Here is a 14106-nt window from a genome sequence, read left to right as displayed (position 1 = left end):
ATCCAAACCTATCTTCAAAATACCTAAACTCTGCCTAACCAGCAGAGGTCCTAACCCTTCTTCCACTAAAATTCAACAACCCTCAACTCTGTTGGTTGGCCAGCAGTTAAACTGCCAAACTCCTTCTTTTTTTCCATTCAGCATTCCAGTCCACCATTTGGAAGTTATTCACTTAGGCTCCTGGAGGGTGGAACTTGAAACCATCCATTACAATTAGGACCAACCCAGTTGACACAAAACATATTTCAAGCTTTCTTGCACAATGTTTTGTGTCAATTGGGTTGGTCCTAATGAAAAGTATTACATCGATTTTGTTCTTGTTTTTGGAATTTGCATGGGTCAATAGGGCTGATTAACTTTTTCTAGAAAGAAAGCCATTGACTTCATTCAGCAATGGATTAATCTTAAGGTTAAGGTACAAGAAACAGAGGTTTCTTAAAAATTAATAGTGGTGGACAAACATCCCCATGCTTCACCTGAAACTATTCACATTTTGTGAACGTCCTTGTCAAAATATCTACAGTGCTTGGCTGACATTAATAAGTGATTGATGGTACACTTGCATACTGCCTCCATCCCTGCCTGTTCTCCCTATCCTTGCCAATTCTCCCTCTTCCCACATCAGAAACCTTGCCTTTATAAAGAGAGGAAGGAGTAATTTGCCATGACACAGTGCTCTTTAAAATGAGGATATCCTTGGCTTTTTGTTTTTTTGTGTGGTGGTGGTGGTACTTACCAGTACTGAGCACTGGCACCCTTTGGGTGGGGGGCCCTCCCAAGTCCTGAAGGGGGAACTGGTGGAAGTTGGTGCAACCTTATGAGTTCCGACACCTCTTTTGTTACAGAAAAAGCACAGAGGATATCTATCTGTCCTTCCTGTAAGTTATTCCCAATTTTCCTCAGCATGATTTGTTGCATGAGTTAAAGAAAATTGTAATTTTGTGGCCTGCAAAATCGAATCTGCTGAGAAAACAATTGTTCCCATCAACCCCAGCAATCCAGTAAGTTCTGAGAATGCACTCATAGTGGCTCCTGGCTGGTTGCCCTTGTGATGATGAATGCTGACAACTGTGCAGATGCAAATACGCTCTACTGGTGCTTGTTTTAAACTGCAAACTGATCAGCTATACAAGTGCACAGGATGCTTGCCTCAAGAGAAAGCAGACATTGTAAGCAGTGTAAATTTGATTTTTTTGAGGTGTTATTTATGAGGACTGCAGTATTGCTAAAAATAAATTGTGCTTATACATTCTAGCTTTATCACTGGAAGTTATGACAGAACTTGCAAACTATGGGACACAGCATCAGGAGAAGAGCTTCATACTTTGGAAGGACACAGGAATGTGGTCTATGCAATTGCTTTCAATAATCCCTATGGGTATATAACTTTTCAGAATCTTTGAGATACTTTAGCATGGCTGTATATGCTGTCTGTATGCACTGAGCTACAAAACTGAACCCCCTCCAACCTGGCCTAGGATCCATATAGGTGGTGTGAGGAATCAAAATGTCAAAGGTATAACAGATAATTTTAGGGTGTACAAGAGTTGGAAAGTGCTTTCTGCTGGGGAAAATCCTTCTTCCAAAGATACTATTCTGAACTGTACAGGGTTCATTTACTAAGAAACAGCATCAGTGGTTCTAATCTGTTTTCTTCGTGTGGATAAAATGTAAAACTGACTAGGCATCTGCTATGCTGAGAAGCAGTTACAACTGGCTGAGTTTTACATAGCCAGGGACTGCTTGTGTGGTTCATCAGAAATTCAGTAGACAAGATGCAAATGGCAGAGAAGCAGGGTATGAGATCTTATGTAAATCATCATCAATTTTATTAATGTTTTAGTCACAGACTTTAACAATTCTTATATAAATCTCTAATCAATAAAGGTGGATTCTAGAGTCAAAGCAAGCTTTTCAAAAAGTAGTTTCAACCCACTAAATTAATTGAAGGAATTCCCATTTGGAAATAATGGCTTCCTCACCTTATTATCTGGCTAGCGTGAGAGTAGTGTTTAAGAGCGGTGGACTCTAATCTGGAGAACAAGGTTTGATTCTCCACTCCTCCACATGAGTGGTGGATGCTAATCTGGTGAACTGGTTTGGTTTCCCTACTCTTACACATGAAACCAGCTGGGTGACCTTGGGCTAGTCACAGTTCTCTCTGAACTCTCTCAGCCCTACCTACCTCCCAAGGTGTCTGTTGAGGGAAGAGGAAGGGAAGGCGATTGTAAGTCAGTTTGAGTCTCCTTAAAAAGGTAGAGAAAATCAGGGTATAAAAACCAACTCTCCTTCTTCAGAGTGATTTGCCTTTTGTGACAGCAAAGTTTAAGTATGGCCAGTAAGTCTTGCCCAAGACCTAAGAAATCTCCCAGAGATGTGGGGTGCAAGAGTTGGCCTTGGCTGATAATGACCTACCTTTAACATAACTTGTATTCTAATACAATTTTAAAAAATTGTTTAAAAAGTTTTATTTCTTTTCAAACACATAAATCAATTTTAGTTCTTTCAATAAATCCCATTTTACTTTTTGTTACTACTCAGTGGATTAAGTGGATTTAATTATTCTCTTTCCAGTGAAAACAATGATTTTTTTTTAATTTAGTGACAAGATTGCTACTGGGTCATTTGACAAGACCTGCAAATTATGGAGTGTGGATACAGGGAAATGCTATTATACCTTTCGAGGACATACTGCAGAGATAGTGAGTACATGAGCCTTTATATAGGCAGTGCCACATTTCATTGTTATTTATGGAAATACCTCAGTCTTCTGAACCTCTCTTAAATGGTCTGGCTTTCTCTAATTCTCACTGAAACAATATTAAAAGCCACAAAAAACACAATTTGTTATTTAAAAAAAATACAGTGAAAAATATAGCCAGTTAATTAAGTTTAATTTGATAGATGTATTTTTGTCCTTAAATAGTTGCAAGCTTTTACCAGTTGCCAAAGGTTTTTTTTTTACCTAGCTTTTAAAACTTAACTGGTTTTTTAAATGAATTCCAAATTTAAAAAACTTCAGTAGTCACATTCTGTCTTGACCTCGTCAGAAGTAACCTAGCTTCAACTTCCCTTCTCCCCCAAGTCGGGTATTTCATATTAATTCTTACCTCTTATTTGTAAAATTAAAATAATTATGAAATTAGTACATCGCAGTATACAGATGTTCAAATTAAAATTCAGTTTGCACATTTTTGATCAAGACTGAAGCCATCCTAACTTGAGCGAACATTTTTGTCTACTTCCTCCCTCATGGGCCTCCCTAGATGTTACAAGAGATATGAGCTTGAATCCAATGATGCTCAAGTGGAATTATATGTAGATTTAGTGTAGTTCCACTTGTGCAAGATCTTGTGCAATACCAAGGGCTAGCATGAGTTTTTTTTCATACTTCTACTTTTATAAGGATGCTAGCACATGCGGGAATCTCTCCGTGGATCCAAGCCATATAGTTATCATTCCAATTTTGCCTTTCCCCTTTCTTCATAACATCAAGTTGACATGTGGCATGGTGCCATGGCATACCATGTTACCCTGTCCGGCCACAAACAGAAAATGATGTGGAATAGGAGTATGGCAATGTGCAGTGCTGTGACATCATAGCTTGGGATGTGTTCATCTAAAAATTACAGGGTAAAAGAGAAGAGTGACAAAGCAGTAGCAGTTCATAGCGTTTGCAGCATCTAGACTCTCAATCATGCAATGAAATCTCAGGATTCTGAAACACCCACTTCACCCAGAGTTAATTTAGACTCATTTGGAAAGTTAGACTCATTTGTGGAGGCCCTACTCATCAGCCGTCACAAAGCCTCAAACGACAAGTTCTATTCCCATCCCGAATTTGCAATTTCTTTGTGCTTGAAGAACAAATCTTGGAGTTCAGCTAGTCCAGGGGTCACCAAACTCATTAGTCAAGAGAGCCAAATATCAACAGTACAACGATTTGAGATTTCTTTTGAGAGCCAAATTTTTTAAACGCAAACTATATAGGTAGGTACACTGTTTATTAACTTAATAAACTTTAATTAAAATTTAGAAGAAGTGGAAACCAGTAGAGCACCTACTGCACAGTGGGGTGGTGAATGGCTGTGGGGAGAGTGTAAACCCCCCCCCCCCGGTTCCTTTTGAAAGAGGCACAAAGTAGCAGGAAGAGGGGAAACCTGTAGTAATAGGCCAGGGGAGGGCTAACAATTGCCAGACAAAAAGGCCCACTGTTTTCTCCCCACCACCACCATCACCCAGCGAGGGTCCAGATGTCCAGGGATCCCAGGTACAGAGGAAGAGGCCAGCAGGTCCCTGGTCTGTGTGTGTTCCATGCAAACAAACAAGGGGGAGATGCACAGTCCATCCTTCCTTCCCCCCCGCCACGGACATGCCAGTTCCCTCCTGGCCAGAGGGAGGGGCAGGTGCTCACACCCCCCCACCATTCTGGACCGACGGGCTCCAGATTCAGGGCAGGCAGGCGGGTGCCCGGGCAAGGTGGCTTGGCTGGAGGAGCCCCCCCCCAGCTGGGGGGCAGGCAGGCAGGGCCTCGTGCCCAGGCGGCTTCCACGGGTGGGGGGGAGAAAGGAGAGTCCCCCAACTGCCCCTTCCTCCCTCCCTCCCTCGAGGCCACTGCGCCAGCCCCCTCCCCCCTCCCAGGGGCGGCCTGAGCACGGCCTTGGACCCACTCTGCAGCCCTGGGGGCGAGAGTGGCCGTACCGAAAGAGAGGCCTGCGCGGCAGGGAGGGGGGAGGTGGCGGCCACCGGGGCAGCTCGCTCTCTGCCTCCCCCTCCCCTCCGGGCTGTGGGCGCCCTCAAGCGAGAAAGGCGCTGCACAGGGCTTCCCCGTCCGGGCGAAGTGCATCCAAAGCAATGAGAATTTCTCTCAAGCCTTTCTGAAGAGGGACTCGAGGAGCCAACAGTAGAAGCCAAGAGGCAGCGGGTGGGCTTACCGTGCAAATATCGAAACGGCGGCTGCTCCCTCCGCTGCTTAAGAAACCCCCAATCCCCACAGCAGGCCAGCCAGCAGCAGCAGCACGTGGTCACTCCTTTGTAATTCGAGTGCCTCCTGCGCAGACTTCTTCCCACAGCAGGCCCGCCAGCAGCAACGGCACATGGTCGCTCCTACATAACCCAAGCGCCTCCTGCGCAGACTCTCTCCCGCCCCCCACCCCTTTCGCTACTCAGCCGGACCCGGACATGGAAAGAGCCGCACTCAAGGGCTCAAAGAGCTGCATGCGGCTCGGGAGCCGCACTTTTGCGACCCCTGAGCTAGTCCATGCCAGTGATAAACCTTGCTGCCTACTCCAAACAAGACAGACATTCCAGGCAGTTTTATTTAAAGTTTTTTGCTGCCCTAGGTAGAGGGAATCCCAACACAATGTTCCAGTGTACCCTGAACCTCTGTGATATTGCATCTAAGGAGTCGTTTTTTAATGCTTGGCCAGCAATATTTTAAGTAGCTCAAGAGCTCAGACTCGTAACTTGCTTCCAACATGACGGTCACCACTGCATTTGGCTGCAAAGATGACTTCCAGTATTGCATGTGTAGCTGAGCCAACCCTGTACTCTGCTATATAATCAATAAAGGGTTAAGTTGCAAAGCAAAACTAGTGCTATAAACCATGGGTACTGAGAGGAAGGTTAAAAATCTCCCATCTCAGGATCTTTCTGAATCCTTCCCTGTAACACTGAAGGGAAAGGTAGAGACTTTGATCACTTAACTGATTTTGGTTTTCTTGAGAAGATATTTGAAAAGTCTGTGTGATGAATGGGTGTGTCCTGCTGTGGTTGGTATGCTTAATTCTAATGGCCTGCAATTACTAGCTTTCTATTGAAGCTGTCCTGTCACTTTTCCATTCTATACTTTCTACCCAGGAGCAAGGAGGAAACCTAAGTATTTATTTAAAGATTTTTTCCTTCCTCTTTTATGTAACAGGTTTGCTTGTCATTTAATCTTCAAAGTACCCTGGTTGCTACGGGAAGTATGGATACCACAGCTAAACTATGGGACATACAGAATGGTGAAGAAGTGGTCACATTAACAGTGGGTTGCAGCTTTTTATAGTTCTTTTGATGGTTTGTTGTTTTTATAGGTTCCAATTGAAATAGCTATCATAAGCACATTTTTAATTACCTCTTGCAAAAATTAAAGGCTTAGAATTTCTCCCAGTGATCAGATCTCTTAGCAACTATAATGCAGTAAGAAAGCATAAAGGAAGACCAAAAGCTGTGACTTAATCAAATATCCCATTTTGCCTAATTTAATGCATTATCGCTATATAGTAGAATGGACTTCTTTATTAATTAAAATGGTGTTATAATATACTTCAATATTTCCTCTATACCCAAAGGCACTATAAAATTACTTCAAGGCCTATTAGTGTCTAAGATTATACACATGAAGGTTCTATTTAGTGCCTTACGGCTTATTTTCTAGATTACTTATTACCAAATGGAGCTGTCCTGCTGAGAGAGAGAGAGATAAATCTTCTCACACAAGAAACTGAATAGTAAAGCAAAATCACTTTCTCTCATTACTTCTGTTGGCTCAGATGAAAGAGCTCTCATGCCATCTGTGCACCAAGTTATGACACTCACAGTAAATTCCTTAGCAGAGTTACACCTGTCTAAGCCTGTTGGTGTCAGGTAATGTGCACGGGCTAATGTACTCCCCTCCCCACAACAATTGTGAGAACTATGATGGGCTGAGAAGTAGTTGCTGACCCAAGTCATTTAGCCTTGACTAAGGCTGCATTCCAGTGGGGGGGAGGGCTGAAGTTCGTTAGGAGCCGGCATGACCCCACACCGGCGTAGGTCCTACCTTATCATGGAATGAAGTAGCACCTACGCCATCCCAGGGCAAACACTCTGGTGTCAGGGAGCTGTGCTGGGCTCTGCCGCCAGCACAGCCACTCTGGCAGGGAATTTCTGGAAGGAAAAGCCCATGCCGGCATGGGGGAGGGTGTCTTCCCAGGGCATTCCAAGGGGTGGAGCGGATGTTAGTTTCCAAACCCCTTTTGCCACGGGAACGCCCCCTCAAGTTGTGGCATTGCTATGCCACCGTTTTTGGTGGCGTAGCTTCGCTTTGCTCTATGGGGGCATTTTCACTTTTTATTTTTTAAATTTTTTTTTCTGTCCTTTCAGCAGCCAGGAAGCCCCTGAGGAGGTGGCGCGGCTGCCGCAGATCTACCTCCTCCTTCAGGAATGGGCTGCTTGTGGGGATTTGGCCCCCATGTCTCCCTGATTCATGTCCAGCATTACCCATTACTTTGCCCATCCAGAATGTGTTCTTTCACGTTTTTCACCTTCTGATTTATCTTTGCACTGTTTCACTCATTTAGATATATTCTGCCAAATTTGATGCCATTTAGGAAGATAAGATATCTGTGCTCTCAGTTTCCAAACCCCTAATTTCTTGAAGTTGTGTGCCCCACCTTGAGATACCTTACTTAACAAACAAAAAGTCTGTACACCTTTCTCATGCCTGTGTATAAAGTACATGCTAATGACCTGTGTATCATTATATTTGCAAATATGTGAAACCTCCTTTTATAACTTTTAGGGGCATTCTGCAGAGATTATTGCATTATCATTTAACACCACAGGAGACAGGATCATCACAGGTTCCTTTGACCATACGGTTGCTGTGTGGGATGTTGGCACAGGCAGGTACTACATTAAACCTTGTCCTGTTTTATGTTTTAATGAACATTTACAAGGGTTTCTAAATGGTGCAGAAAGACTTATCTGCCTTGGTTTGCTCGTATTTTGAACATCAGAAAGTTTTTAAGGCATCAGAAAATTTAGTGAAGACAGAAAGTTTAATACTAGGCATATCACTTCGCTGTGGTACTCTAGCAACAGATCTGGGCTCCTGTTGACAGAGACATAACAGAACATTTCTTCATGATGATTGATAATGTGAATCACCATAGTAAAGTAGTGGTAGATGACATATTTTGATGTATTATACTTTCAGGCGGAGGGAAAGAGAAAATAGTAAGCAGAGGATGGAGGGGAAGATGAAATGCCCCTGCAGGTCCTTGTGGGTCCCCCACTTGTCTTTATATTACCGAAAGACTAACAGTGCATTCCTAAGGAGAGTTACTCCACTCTAAGCCCATTCATTTCAATGGGCTCATTTCAATGGGCTTAGGCTGGAGTAACTCTCCTTAGGAATGCACTGTAATGCACTCCTTAGGAATGTATTGTAATGCATTCATTTCAATGGGCTTAGGTTGGAGTAACTCTCCTTAGGAATGCACTGTAATGCACTCCTTAGGAATGCACTGTAATGCATTCATTTCAATGGGCTTAGGTTGGAGTAACTCTCCTTAGGAATGCACTGTAATGCAATTACAAGTATGCAATATTAGTAGAAAAGAGCAAGAGTCCAATAGCACCTTAAAGACTTAACAAAATTTCTGGCAGGATATGCGCAATATGAATTACATAAAGTAATTATTTAGAGGAATGTGAATACATGAGTGATTTTTTTAGTGATGGCAGCAAACAAATAGGATAATTACTCAGAAGAGTTGTTTTCAGCATCTTTTCATTCAGCAGAATTTGTTAATTGAAACACCTCTATATGCAGCCTAATAACTGAACAAGAAATAAAGTACTACAAGTATTTCATATTAGATTCATTTCATTCATTGCTTGATCCCTGCACTGATGGTTCTTCTAATGTAATATATATACTTAATGTGTGAAATGGTAGATGAATAGCCAATGGCTGTTAAATCTAGGGAAAGTAAAGTAAAATATATACACTTTAATTTATGGGCCCTTTAGTACATGTTTACTACTGAATGGTTAGTATTAATGATATATAGGCCCCAGTGCTTTGTAACCTGTTCACTAGAAGAGGCATTGTTAGCTAATTTTCTTGCTTCATTCAACTGAAATGTGCTTTATAAGTTAGCTAGATTTGGTGATATGTTAAAATTATAACTGTTGAACATAGCATTCTGTGAGCTCACTAAAATGCTTGTTGTATTAGAGAAAGCAGATCTCAATAGAACCATTCTTAGTGTGTCAGCATGTTATCACAAACACTGATATGGGTATATCCAGAGCATGACACCAAAAATGAAATGATTGGAGTATTAGTATAACTTTAGGTTCCTTGATTAGTAGTATCTGTTTTAAGTATTTCAAATTACTGGACATTTGAGGAATTGATATTTTGTATTAGGCAGTTTTGAGCTCATAGAAATAAGTATAATCCATGGTGAGCTGTAAATTCATGCCTTACTCATATTGGTTAATTTCAGGATACTCAGATAAAAATTGGAATTCCTTGAACCATAGTATAGTTCCATCTCTTTGTAATGTATTTATATGAAACAATTTTACATTCTGATCCAGAGCCCCTTAGCAATAAAACAACAGGAGAGCTTTGTTATTGCCCTATGATTTTGTGCCTATCCACTGCTTAATCATCCACTTTGGTACAGAGAGCCTACTCATTGGATAAATAATTTTTCTTTTACCAAGTAAGAGAGTGTTCAGTTTTTGTATAATTCTTTCTTGCTCCTGAATTGTGTTAGGGTAGAAGAATATGTTTGACTGGGGAAGGCAATGGCAAAACACCTTGTAAACATAGTCTGCCTAGTAATCGTCGGGATGGCACGTCACCCCATGGTTCAGTTATGACCCAGTGCTTGCACCTTTACCTTTACTTAAGATCTATTTCACATTTGGAACACTATGAAGTGAAGCTGAATTGTATGATCCAAACAAGCAGGGCCTGTGAGACCAGGAGCTACAACAAACTGGAGATTCCTGGTACATGTCTACCAGGCATCCCTATGTGTTGGATCTTCACACTTGTCCTGTGTAAACACTGGTATATCTGTGGCAAATACTCATAAGAACATAAGAAAGGCCATGCTGGATCAGACCAAGGCCCATTAAGTCCAGCAGTCTGTTCACACAGTGGCCAACCAGGTGCCTTTAGGAAGCCACAAACAAGACGAGTGCAGCAGCACCATCCTGCCTGTGTTCCACCGCACCCAAAATAATAGGCATGCTCCTCTGATACTAGAGAGAAAAGGTATGTAGGATGACCAGTATCCATTCTAACTAATAAGCATGAATAACCCTTTCCTCCATGAATATGTCCAGTCCCCTCTTAAAGCCCTCCAAGCTGGCAGCCATCACCACATCCTGGGGCAGGGAGTTCCACAATTTAACTATGCGTTGTGTGAAAAAATATTTCCTTTTATCTGTTTTGAATCTCTCGCTCTCCAGCTTTAGCAGATGACCCCGTGTTCTAGTATTATGGGAGAGGGAGAAAAACTTCTCCCTGTCCACTCTCTCCAACCATGCATAATTTTATAGACCTCTATCATGTCTCCCCTTAGCCGCCTTCTTTCCAAGCTAAACAGCCCTAAGCGTCCTAACCGCTCCCCATAGGACAGTTGCTCTATTCCCTTAATCTTTTTGGTTGCTCTTTTCTGCACCTTCTTAAGCTCTGTAATATCCTTTTTTAGGTGTGGTGACCAGAACTGTACACAGTATTCCAAGTGTGGTCTCACCATAGATTTGTACAAGGGCAGTATGATATCAGCAGTTTTATTCTCTATTCCTCGTCTAATTATGGCCAGCATGGAATTTGCCTTTTTTACAGCAGCCGCACACTGGGTTGACATCTTCATTGAGCTATCCACTACCACCCCAAGATCCCTTTCTTGGTCTGTCGCTGCCAGCACAGATTCCACCAGTGTATATGTGAAGTTGGGATTTTTTGCCCCAATATGCATCACTTTACACTTACTCACATTGAATCTCATTTGCCATTTTAATGCCCATTCTTCCAGTATGTAGAGATCCTTCTGGAGCTCTTCACAACCCGATTTTGTTTTAACCACCCTAAATAATTTGGTGTCATCTGCAAACTTGGCTACTTCACTGTTTAACCCCAACTCCAGGTCATTGATGAACAGGTTGAAAAGCACCGGTCCCAACACAGATCCCTGAGGCACCCCACTGCTCACATCCCGCCATTGTGAGAACTGACCATTGATTCCTACTCTCTGCTTCCTATTTTTCAGCCAGCTCTCAATCCATAAGAGGACTTGTCCTCTTATCCCATGACTATGAGGTTTGCTTAGCAGTCTTTGGTGGGGGACTTTGTCAGAAGTTTTTTGGAAATCCAAATACACAATACCCACAGGCTCATTCCTGTCCACATACTTATTGACGCTATGAAAAAACTCTAATAGGTTAGTGAGACAGGACCTACCTACCCTTACCTACCCTCATGCTATGTGGAGCACATCAGATCATTTAGTGGTCCTTTCACTGACTTCTAGAAAGGGGTGTTTGGCAGACAGAGACCAAATGTGTGTGGTATGTGTGTATCCCTGATTTGAAGCAGATACACCATTTGAATTTTTATGCCTTTTTTTAACAGGAGAATGCATACTTTAATAGGCCACCGGGCAGAAATAAGTAGTGCACAGTTCAACTGGGACTGTACTCTGATTGTAACTGGATCAATGGACAAAACGTGCATGGTAAGAAAGTAGGATTCTTGTAAAATGTGTAGTTAGCATGTCCATGGTACATTACAAATAATTTTAAATGAACCTTTTAACAATCAACTAATTTCTACATTCCTGGGACCTGGATTCAGAAACATTTACTTTTCCCTTCCATCCTTTAATTCATACATTTTTTCAATGATATTTTCAAATATCATTGAACATTTTGTGTTACTCTTGACAAAATGTTACTAAACACATATAAATAAGAGGCTCTCTCAGTATATAAAGTGAGAAATTTAAATACTTAGCATATCTGAAAATCAGTTTATTGGTACATGTTTATTGATACGTGTTTTAGTATCTATACTTCAATAATGCTATTGTAAATTTTACACCTGTGCTGCTCAACATGTGTCAGAGAGGCATCACATGATCAATTTTTATTTATCATATTCAACATTGGAAAGTGATCCATGGATTCATGATTGATTAATGACACTTTGCCCCCTCATCTAAACGTATGGGAGCCCTCGTATAATCACAGTGCTATCAGAACAAGTTTTTCTTGTCGCAGGTTAGCTAATGTCAGCAGTTTTGTTAGGGATGAGCAGATTTCCACATTTCTGTCCTTCTCCTTAGGATTAGAGCCAAAGATCTTTTGCTGAAGTTTGTGAAATTTGACAGCGTGTGACACCTGGAATGGAGAGGGAACACCCCCAATCATTTTTCCTCAGTGTATGCAAAAACTGGAGACAATAGAGAAGAAAAATTCCAATCCAGACTCTTAGGGCACTTTCACACATGCTGAATAATGCACTTTCCATCCACTTCCAATCCACTTTACCAATTGTTTGCAAGAGGATTTTGCCATTTCACACAGCAAAATCCTGCTGCAAAGTGCATTGGAAATAGATTAAAAATGGATTATTCAGTATGTGTGAAAGTGCCCTTAGAGATGGTTCTATAAATGCCTCAATTAAGTCTCAGAGCCCAGAAGTTTGTATTTCTGGCTTCTCAGTGAAGTAAGCCAGGCACTTAGAAATGGTTCCCTATATTTCTGGATTGCTTCTGAGTGGCTGTAAGTGTGCTCTTCTCATCTCTAAGAAGTAAACCAATCATGCAGAGAAATTGCCAGGTGCCTGGATCACTTGTCTAAGAAGTAGTCTAGTCGTTTACAGAAACTAAATGCCAGGATTGAAAGACTGCAATGTGGTTGTCATCTTCACTGTCAGTTCCTTAGAATGGGATTTGATCTGATGAACAATCTGAGGGAGTGGGGACAGTTCGGATTACGAAATGCAGTCCAATTGGATTTTGCAGTCATCCCTAGTATTAGCTAGAGAGACATTTTTTGATATGGGTTGCCTTCTTGTGAGAGCTAGATCAGTATAATATAGAGAGCAATCAGATGCAAGAATGGAAGGGTTTCCTGTACTCAGAGCCAACTCAAAGTTTTGTTCTGCCAAAAGTAGATTGGGTATAGGAAGTTTTTTTTGCTAAGAATGTGCCCAGAATCACCTGCAGTATTGCAGAATATTTGGAAATATATGTTTTTTTTGTGTGTGTGTGTGGGGGGGGCTGACTGTGTCTCAAGTCAGATCCCAGACATGGATCTGTTTTCTGCAAGGTGAGTGCACCGTTAATTGTATCATCTCTGATTTGCCTGTAATTATAATAGCTGTATAAATTGTGGAGTTGTGGCCGCTTTCTGCAGAGGTGAGACAAGTGTAACTCAATGGAATGTCCTGTTTGATACATCAAAGTTCCAGGAAGCCCATCACTCTATCATGATAATCATTGCCAGAATCACTATTCCCTTGTCACTCGCTGGTGGCTAACTTATTGTCCATTTCTCCATTCAGTTGTAACTGTCTGTTGTCTGCACCATAAGCCCAAGGAATACCCAAAGTGGAATGCTGCAGGCCAACCTGATCTGAAAGGGAAGTGTTAGTGTTTATAGAGATCTAGACTGTCAATCTTAACCAGATGGCTCTCCAAAAGAGCTACTAGAATTAAATAAATTCCAATTGATACCTGACTTGCATTGATATCATTTAGTGGAAAGCATGTGTTACTCTGCTGTGCACCAACTCTGTGTAGAATAACAGCCATAATGATTGACATAAGCATCAAACAGTTTGGTCAAATGAACTTTTGTTTGCCTAGAATTATTTAACAACACAGTTGCTTTCTGCTCTCTGTCTAAATTACAGCTGTGGAATGCTCTGACTGGCAAACGTGTGGCAACTTTAACAGGTCATGATGATGAAGTGTTAGATGTTTGTTTTGATTACACTGGGCAGCATATTGCAACTGCCTCAGCTGATGGTAGGTAACTTATTTTATCAATTAAAATGTCTTTGCGTCTTGTCAGCTGGCTGAAAAACAACCATGGGAGAACAAAATGGCTCTTTCTTGCTGTGCTGTAAGATTCGTCCAAATGGTAACCCACAGAGACTCCCAGTAATTTACATGGGAAATTGCACCTTACATGCCTGAAGGCTGATGTGAATATTATGACCCCATGTAGAAGCCACCAAGAAACCTTTTGGAACAGAGACACTCTGGCAGGATGTTGGGGACTGGTTTGGGATATAGAAACCTCGAAGCAACATGGAGAGTATCC

At 41.7% G+C, this 14106-nt stretch overlaps 1 protein-coding gene across 1 annotated transcript in view; it reads left to right on the top strand.

The window, feature by feature from the left end:
• The window catches only part of DAW1 (dynein assembly factor with WD repeats 1), a 28352-nt gene that overhangs the window by 11059 nt on the left and 3187 nt on the right, over positions 1–14106 (top strand). The window contains exons 5-10 of the mRNA XM_056849896.1: positions 1256–1378; positions 2603–2702; positions 5921–6028; positions 7547–7653; positions 11408–11510; positions 13694–13808. Coding sequence (XP_056705874.1) covers positions 1256–1378; positions 2603–2702; positions 5921–6028; positions 7547–7653; positions 11408–11510; positions 13694–13808 — 656 coding nt within the window. The remainder of the gene's footprint in view (positions 1–1255; positions 1379–2602; positions 2703–5920; positions 6029–7546; positions 7654–11407; positions 11511–13693; positions 13809–14106) is intronic.

This window comes from Euleptes europaea, chromosome 5 (genome assembly GCF_029931775.1).
Source record: "Euleptes europaea isolate rEulEur1 chromosome 5, rEulEur1.hap1, whole genome shotgun sequence".
In the NCBI taxonomy this organism is placed as follows: Eukaryota; Metazoa; Chordata; class Lepidosauria; order Squamata; family Sphaerodactylidae; genus Euleptes; species Euleptes europaea.
This window is presented reverse-complemented; position numbering and strand designations above follow the sequence as displayed.